Consider the following 9,513-nt stretch of genomic DNA (forward strand, 5'->3'; position numbering starts at 1 on the left):
TCTTTAATATGTTGCCTTTTTTAAATGAGTTAACTTCTGCATTAGGAATTCCTACTTTTTTCTAATAAACAACACATATTCTGACTTAATTAGGCAGCAAGTTTTTCTGATTTTGCTTTTCCTTTGAACTTTCTGTACTCTCCCCTCCCTTTTTTGTTGTTGTTTCTTTGTTATATTGCCTATAATTGTTTCCCTAAATGTATTGTTAAGAAAGAATAAATTTCAAGATTTTTTTTTACTTTGCTATTAATATCCTAGAATAAATAGATAGCATTGATAGAAAGAAAAATTAGCAAGACTAAGGATTACTAGGGGAATGTCTTTTTTCTTTTTTTACCCAATGAGGATTCTGACTTTTGTTTTTTTCCATTTGTATATTAGGTGGTTGTGAATGCCCTTTTGGGAGCAATTCCATCCATCATGAATGTGCTTCTGGTTTGTCTTATATTCTGGCTAATTTTCAGCATCATGGGCGTAAATTTGTTTGCTGGCAAATTCTACAACTGTGTTAACACCACCACTGGTGAAATGTTTGACATCTCCGAAGTGAATAATCATTCTGATTGCCTAAAACTAATAGAAAGAAATGAGACTGCCCGATGGAGAAATGTGAAAGTAAACTTTGATAATGTAGGATTTGGGTATCTCTCTTTGCTTCAAGTTGTAAGTGAACACTCATTTCTCTGAATTTTGTTTAATCGTTTGGAATAGTAAAAAAGTAATGATCATAAATCTATCATTTAGTAACTAAGAAGAAAGTTTATAAGATAATTTTTTTTGGCTAATTTTGATTAGTTAGTACAAGTTTATGAGCACAGATCAATGGAAACTTCATTACATTTAAGCAGCACAGACATAGTCAATAATGGCCAGGTATTTCAGTTCTTTCCAAAGATCTTTTTCTCTTTTTTCCCATGTTATTCTCTTATATGAACACATGGATTAATAAATCAAAAATTTCACTATTATTCTTTATATTGAAATTTGAAAGCTTGTTTCATTGCTGGATCCACCTCCAAAATACACACACTTAACATGCCGGATTTGATTGTAAATAATTGGTAGGAATTAATTGCTGCTGAGAAATTTACTTTCGTGTGATATTAATGATACTGTTCAATAATTTCTTCATTATATTGGATCTCCTTTCTTGGGAACGGACACAAATACAGAGCTTTTACAGTCGGTTGGCCAGGTAGCTGTCTTCCAAATTTCTTGGCATACATGAGTGAGCACCTCCAGCACTGCATTTGTTTATTGAAACATCTCAGTTAGTATTCCATCAGTTCCTGGAGACTTGTTTATTGCCAGTGCCTTCAGTGCAGCTTCGAGTTCTTCCTTTAATACCATCAGTTCTTGATCATATGCTACCTCCTGAAATGGTTGAACATCGACCAATTCTTTTTAGTACAGTGACTCTGTGTATTCCTCCCATCTTCTTTTGATGCTTCCTATGTCATTTAATATTTTGCCCATAGAAACTTTCAGAATTGCTACTCGAGGCTTGAATTTTTTCTTCAGTTCTTTCAGCTTGAGAAATGCTGACTGTGTTCTTCCCTTTTGGTTTTCTAACTCCAGATCTTTGCACATTTCTGTGTAATACTTTGTCCTCTCTAGCCGCCCTTTGAAATGTTGTTTAGCTCTTTTACTTCATCATTTCTTCCATTCGCTTTAGCGGCTCTACATTCAAGGGCAAGTTTCAGAGTATCTTCTGACATCCATTTTGGTCTTTTCTTTCTTGTCTTTTTAATGGCCCTTTGCTTTTTTCGTGTATGATGTCTTTGATGTCATCCCACAACTAATCTGATCTTTGGTTATCAGTCTTCAGTGTCTCAAATCTGTCCTCAAGATGGTTTCCAAATTCAGGTGGGATATACTCAAGCTGTATTTTGGTTCTTGTGGACTGTCTTCAGCTTCGACTTAAACTTGCATAGGAGCAATTGATGGTCTGTTCCGCAGTCAGCCTCTGACCTGGTTCTGACTGATAATATTGAGCTTTTCCATCATCTCTTTCCACAAATGCAGTTGATTTTATTCTTGTGTTTTCCATCCAGTGAGATCTAAGTGTATAGTAGTCATTTATACTGTTGAAAACAGTTATTTGCAATAAGTCATTGGTCTTGCAGAATTCTACCATCCGATCTCCAGTGTTGTTTCTGTCATCAAAGCATATCTTCCAACTACAGATCCTTCTTTGTTTCCAGCTTTCACATTCCAATGACCCGTAATTATCAATGCAATTTGACTGCACGTTTGATCCATTTCAGGCTGCAGAAGTTGGTAAAAATCTTCAGTTTCCTCGTCTTTGGCATTAGTGAATAATAGCCGTATTAACTGGTCTTCCTTGTAGGCATATAGATATTATCCTATCACTGACAGCATTGTACTTCAGGATAGATCTTGAAATAAATTCTTTTTGATGATGAATGCAACACCACTTCTCTTCTATTTGTCATTCCTGCCATAGTAGACCATATGATTATCTGATTCAAAATGGCCAATGCCAGTCCATTTCAGCTCACTAATGGCTAGGATATCGATCTTTATGTGACTTCCAATTTTCCTAGATTCATACTTCATACATTCCAGGTTCTGATTATTAATGGATGTTTACAGGAGTTTCTTCTCATTTTGAGTCATGCCACATCAGCAAATGAAGGTCCCAGAAGCTTTACTCCATCCACGTCATTAAGGTCAACTTTACTCTAGGAGGCAGCTCGTCCCCGGTTGTATTTTGAGTGCCTTGCAACCTAAGGGGCTCATCTTCCAGCAGTATATCAGACAGTGTTCCACTGCTATTCATAAGGTTTTCACTGGTTAATTTTTTCAGAAGTAGACCGCCAGGTCCTTCTTCCTAGTCTGGAAGCGCCACTGAAACCCGTCCACCATGGGTGACCCTGCTGGTATCTGAAATACCTGTGGCATAGCTTCCAGCATCACAGCAACATGCAAGCCACCACAGTACAACAAATTGACAGACGTGTGGTAGGGTATGATATTCAGACTGGGAAATAATATTTGATTTTATGATTGCATCCTGATAGTGAAATGAAAATAATATCTGGAAGCACCTGGACACAGAAATGAAACACAAGTAACTGTTGTCTCACCTCAAATGACATTTCGCCAACATTACTTACATCTACTTGATCCTAAATATTAATGTTTTCACTACTGGGAATCCAAGATTGATTTACACAGAAGAAAGAGTCTGCAAGTTATAAAACTCTAAAAGATAGTGGCCCTTTGAACATTTTTATTTGATGCTGCTTTTAGCTGCAATTGCAGAGCAGCAAAGCAGTGGATAAAACAGCATCTAATTGTTTGAAAATTGTAGTAAAGAATATTGCCCTATTTTGGCCGCTGAAAACTCAGCTTAAAAATAAATTAATAAGTAAAAGGGTGCATAATTTCTTCCCTTATTGTCCTCCAGATTATTTAGGGCAGAAATCTATTTCTGTTCATCAGCCTTATATTTTTCATTTATTTACCCAGGAAACTAAACAAGCAAACAAACCTAAGCTGGTCAGACCATCTTGCACTCTTTCAGAGAATTCTTTTATGAGTCTTTCCCAGCTTCTTATTGGAAATTCTTATTTCTCTTCTGGATGTTTCTAACTTACTCCGAATGTTTCTGTAATTAAAATAGGGATTTAAAAAATCTGGCAAGCATGATCTCTTTAAATTTATTGTAGACACATTATATTTCCTTGAGCATTTATCCTAATACTTAGTTAATAACCACATTTGTAAATATCACTAAGGCATGTTACTTCTTCCATAAATCAAGAAGAAAAAAATAAAAATTTTAAGCAGTCCATTCAAATATTAAGCGATTCTGAAAATACAGGACTAAAGTCCTGTGTGAAGACATTAAATTAATTCTTACTAAACTCTTTAGTACTGTATTCTTTGGCTTTATACCTTTCAGAATCACCTTTCTGTTGACTAGCAACTCATTTAAATGGTTCCTTGAATCACTTTTCCTGTTCCTGTACCAGGTGTATAATGGACTTATTCTGTCATCATCGCCTTGAGCCACAGACACATTCATCATTTCCCTGTTCGATGTACAAAAAAACTTCTATTTTCTAGCTAAGAGTCATTACTTTCTCTTCACTGCCATCACACACACATACTGGGCTTTCTTCTCATTATATCCACCACTACACAAATATTAGTGTCATAAAAACAAAGACATGTTGGGATACTGATGCTGAAAGCTTTCCGAGACTCGCTCACCAGCAAAGGAACAAGCATCTCGGGCCCGCAGGGCTCAAAATTCATGTCCTTAGACAATTAACAAATTACTATCAGTTATTAGACTTGAAATCCTTCTTGAGTCTGTGAATTTCAAGTGGTACTGTACAATTTTCCACTTTTCTTACCTATATTAACTCACTGTCATCAAGAATTACAATGAAGAAAGTAGAATATAGGATTATATCTGACTGCATACCGCAAAATTCTTAAAAAGATAGTTGCAGCTCTGACTTTGTGTATATCTGTATGATTCTTAGAGTGTTACAGTCAAGAGAAATCCTAAGTTTTCAATCACTTTGATCACTTTGCAGATAGATTTCAGCGCATGATCATCAGAGTGAAGCTGCAGTCATACTGCTGCTGCAGACATTGCCAAATATGTTGGTGTTTATAAAGCTTTCTAAAAATATTCCACCAAATTTTAATAGTCTTTAAATTGCATGATTCTATTAACTCTAAAGAATTGAGAAGTATTTGTGAGGTGATTATCAAGCAGGGGGATGTATCAATGAACATTTTGTTCATTATGTCTTCTAGAAATGCTAAATATTGTCTTGGCCCAAAATCCATGTAAAATTTGTTTTGAAATTCTTTAAAAAGGATCCCTTTAAAATATATTAGTAAGAATATTTATAAAACACTAGGTCGGAATTATTTTTAATTCAAAGTAAACCATGCGTGTTCTTTTTAATAGGCCACATTTAAGGGATGGATGGATATAATGTATGCAGCAGTTGATTCCAGAAATGTAAGTATTTCTTATAGTCTAAGTCATTTTACAATCTCAGTTAGGGGCTTCAATTAACTTAAAGCTCATGCAGGCTAATGAAATGATTCTACACTGATGAAAAAAATAAGGAAAAAATATGACTCAACTTAATATTCGAGTAAAGCAGTATTTATCACAAAGATCTTAGTAAAACAAGTCAAATCATGATTTTGAAAGTCAAACTAAAGAAACACATTTATGTAGTTAATAACTAACAAATAATCCATCTATTAAACGTTTTCGACTTTGTTCCCTTTTTTATATACAAAGTATATAATCAGCAATAATTTTGATGTGGAGAAGCAAATGTGAAGAGATAAACGATAACCATCATTACTTGAAATGTTCCATTACTCTCCATACTAGATAGCATGAAGGTTAGCAATGCTGTCCAGGCAGCCTTAGAGTTCTGTTATTCTCTTTCAGATCTACACTTTTATATGATTTTTAGCATACATAAATTTACTGAAGGCTTTTACCATTGCTGTTATCACTCCGACAGCCGACAAGTTTCTTTAAGTTTATATCATCCAAGTAACAACGTTCTTTATTTGACTTTTCCCACAATAGTCACTTTTAGGCTTTAAAAAGTGAACTAAAATCCATGCTCATTCCAACTCTGCCCTTCAAAATTCTGTAAAATTTAGTATTTTCTATCAGCCTTCATCTTTCCATTCCGAAGTCCTTTCCATTCCGAAGTCCTACCAGATAAGACTGTCATCATAAAGAATAACTTCTCTCCCTGTGATCTTTAAACTGTCCCGATAGAACTCAGTTTTATCTTTCTTGAAATGCAACTCCTATAAGTGGCTTTAGTGTTATGTTTAGTACCTTCTTGATAACTTCTAGAATTTTGTTACTTCATTTTACTGTTTTTTGTTTTGTTTTGTTTCATGCTTGGTTGGTTTTAACTGTCTTTAGAAAGACATCACTGTATTAGGGAACTATATATAGTGACTCCTTTACCATTTTCCTAAGTTAATTTCAAAAGATCATTGCCTATTTATTACAAATACAATGTAGGGATTGCATTTTAATTCTCATTTGAAGATTTAAAATATGGAGAGTAGAGTTATGTCTACTTAATCTGAAAATTTCAATTAATGTTCTAATACTAAGGTTATGATGGCAAACATCTACATGAATAACTCAATGCTTGTTTGTTAACTAAACTCATATGTACATGAACAATTATTTCTAAACATAGTCTATACATATTTACTAAGATAAATTTGTTTTCATTAATAATTTTTAAATTATAAAAATTCAGTATCTTGAAAATTTTCCAAGTTTGGTGCATGGCTGTAAAAATCGCAAAATATTAATTGTATTTATAGTTACAAAGAAGGAGCCCTGGTGGTGCAATGGTTAAAGTGCTCAGCTGCTGACTGAAAGGTTAGTGGTTTGAACCTACCAACCTCTCTGCAGGAGAAAGATGTGGCAATCTGCTTCCCTGAAGATTACAGCCTTCGACACCCTATGTGGCAGTTTTACTCTGTCCTGTAGGGTCGCTATGAGTCAAAATCGACTCGACGGCAATGGATTTGGGTTTTTGTTTGTTTGTTTTTTGGTATAGGCACAAAAAATAGATGTGAGAATGTCATAATAACCATATTTTTCACACCAAGCGTCCCTCAAGCTAATTTCAGAGACTTTTTAGTGGTAGTTGAATACAAGAAAAAAACATCCGCTGAAGTATTCCAGAAATACTTTTTCTATTCTCATATGCAAATGCATCAATGACGTTTCCAACATCATAATGTATTGTAATATTTTGCAAAATATTCTCCTTTGGTAGGTGGAACTCCAGCCTAAGTATGAGGAAAGTCTGTACATGTACCTTTACTTTGTTATTTTCATCATCTTTGGGTCCTTCTTCACTTTGAACCTGTTTATTGGTGTCATCATAGATAATTTCAACCAGCAAAAAAAGAAGATAAGTATTTCTAATGTTTTGTCTCCCACTGAGGTAGGAAAATGATTTGAAGTGTTTTCTCCATCACATGAGTACTTTAATTCGGAAGCCAAATAGGGTATATATTAAATGTGTTTTTTGCTTCCACACTCCTGTACACAAGCTCACAAAACCGCTCCCCAACTTTTCTTTCTTTTTTTTAAATCAGGGATGACATTTTCTATCTTTTGAAAGAGAACTGCTTAGAAAAGAGACCAGGAATATACCCTTCTCCAAAGTCATGTTTGTTTGTTTTTTTATCCCTACAATCCCTCCCCCCTTAAAATGTGCTTTGTAACTAAAACCTTTATAATCTTTGAAAAAAATAAGACACCAGATGTGAAATTCTTCCAGTATTTCTTTTCACACTTTTATTTCATTGGTTTCTTTTATATATATTCCCATTTCTTTGTCCTTAATATTTAATTGTAAGTTATCCTTTCCATTCTTGAATTTGACAGTCCTTCATTTTACTAATTATTATTATTTATAAAGTTTATTTTATCATCCAAATATATATGTGCATTATAGAAAATACGGGAAGTAAAGAAATATCGCTGGGAATAACCATTATTCACATGTTATATAACCATTATTCACATTTTATTTATTTCTGTCCAAACTTCTTTTTTCTATGCATATTATTATTGTTGAAATTATTCTACATATAATCATAAAGTCTCCCTTTAATGTATCATGATTTCCCATTTTGTTAAAAGTCTCTCTCTCTCTCTCTCTCTCTCTCTCTATATATATATATATATACAGATGCAGTGAAACCTGTGAGAGCTGAAACTTGATGGGACTGCCTTGTTTTTCCAGACTTCACAAGTTTTACACCTTTGATAGGATACAGTCTTACCACTTTTCTACCACTCGTTTTAGTGACAATATTTGAGTTTTCGTTCTCTAACAGGTTTCCACCTTACACAGGTTCCAGCTTTCCGAGATTGTACTATATATATATATACACACACACACACACACACATAATTTAATTTTGATTGTTTTTCATCTGTACTAATTTAAATAACTCCTTGACTAAAATCTTTGTGTCAAAAAAATTAAGTCCTTAGAATAAATCCCCAGAGTATAATAATTTGCTTCCCCAAAGTCGTATACAAATTCATACTTCCAATAAGAGTGTGTGAATGTGCCTGTCACTGTCCCCTCACTGGATCACACATTCTCTTTGTTTTTTAATATTTCGTGTTTAATTTTAACATCTATATGTTTTATTACTAGTCGTGTTGAACATGTCTTGCAGTGTTTATCAGCCATTTGTATTTCTTCCTTTGTGTGCTGTTCCTTCATCTCATTTGCTTAGTACGTTTTCTTGTCAATACAATGAATGTTTTTGTTGTGTGAAATGCTCCGGAACATTCTTGCCCCTCTCCTCTTTTCTTATCACTAATATTATTCTGTATTCAATAATTTATTATTGTGTAGTTCTAAATGGTTAACTTATCCTTTTCACCTATTAGTCTAAGTCCCAATCCTCTCTACCTGCTGGCCTATCATCCACCTGCCATATCAACAACCTCTGATTAATCTCCAAACTCTTCTATCAGTTAGTCCAATTTTCTTTCCATCTCTCTTACTCCAATTCCTGGCAAAATAAAAATGGCTTTTTATTACAAACCCCATCCAGTTTACAGTATACGTACTATTAACTCTTTAATTAAAAATTTTCAAATCTTTAATTTTAATTAAATTTTAGTTTTCAATTTAATTTTCCAAATTTAAAATATCAAGCCCTATTATGCTAATTAGTTGGATTTTGCATTTCCTTTTTTAAGTATCCTTTGTCTATTTTAGGATCCCTGGTGGTGCAGTGGTTAAGAGCTCAGCTGCTAAACTAAAAGGTCGGCAGTTCGAATCCACCAGCTGCTCCTTGAAAATCCTATGCGGCAGTTCTACTCTGTTCTGTAGGGTGTCTATGAGTCAGAATCGACTCGATGGCAACGGAATTTTTTATTTGGTTTCCTATTTTACGTTTAGTATTGGGGAAAAAAATTGTGAAAGGACACAGTTTTAACCAGTTTTGATTTTTCTTTTCTATACTTCGGAGGTCAAGACATCTTTATGACAGAAGAACAGAAGAAATACTACAACGCAATGAAAAAATTGGGATCAAAAAAGCCACAAAAGCCGATACCTCGACCAGGAGTAAGAAATACTAAATGACTTGGGAAAAACAAACAAAAACTGGCATGTGTTTTTTCACAGAAGAGATAGCAGCTAACATTTCCAACAGCAAAGATTTCTCCCACTTTTAGAGGATCATTAACTCATACCGTTTTTGATAATGGTAAAATGTTAAAAAGAATAAAAGACCAAAAAGAAAAAGAAGGAACAGAAAATGCAACCTTGTCTTAAAGGGATTTAGAACTACATAACTAGAGTCCAAACTCAATGACAAAAGAACACATAGGCAATGTGATGTGCACAAGCAGAAGTTGATCATTGACTAAAAGTAGTGGACAAGTAATGTTAGAAGAGATGAACAAAAAAACTGCTGGGGAAA

The 9,513-nt window shown here is 34.0% G+C and overlaps 1 protein-coding gene across 1 annotated transcript in view; it reads left to right on the forward strand.

Annotated features, from left to right (window-relative positions):
• The window catches only part of LOC101344289 (sodium channel protein type 1 subunit alpha), a 90,975-nt gene that overhangs the window by 77,392 nt on the left and 4,070 nt on the right, over window positions 1-9,513 (forward strand). Inside the window, exons 21-24 of the mRNA XM_004375597.3 lie at window positions 382-663; window positions 4,958-5,011; window positions 6,831-6,968; window positions 9,051-9,155. Of these exons, the coding sequence (XP_004375654.1) occupies window positions 382-663; window positions 4,958-5,011; window positions 6,831-6,968; window positions 9,051-9,155 (579 nt within the window). The remainder of the gene's footprint in view (window positions 1-381; window positions 664-4,957; window positions 5,012-6,830; window positions 6,969-9,050; window positions 9,156-9,513) is intronic.

This window comes from Trichechus manatus, unplaced genomic scaffold, assembly GCF_000243295.1.
Source record: "Trichechus manatus latirostris isolate Lorelei unplaced genomic scaffold, TriManLat1.0 scaffold00037, whole genome shotgun sequence".
Taxonomy (NCBI): Eukaryota; Metazoa; Chordata; class Mammalia; order Sirenia; family Trichechidae; genus Trichechus; species Trichechus manatus.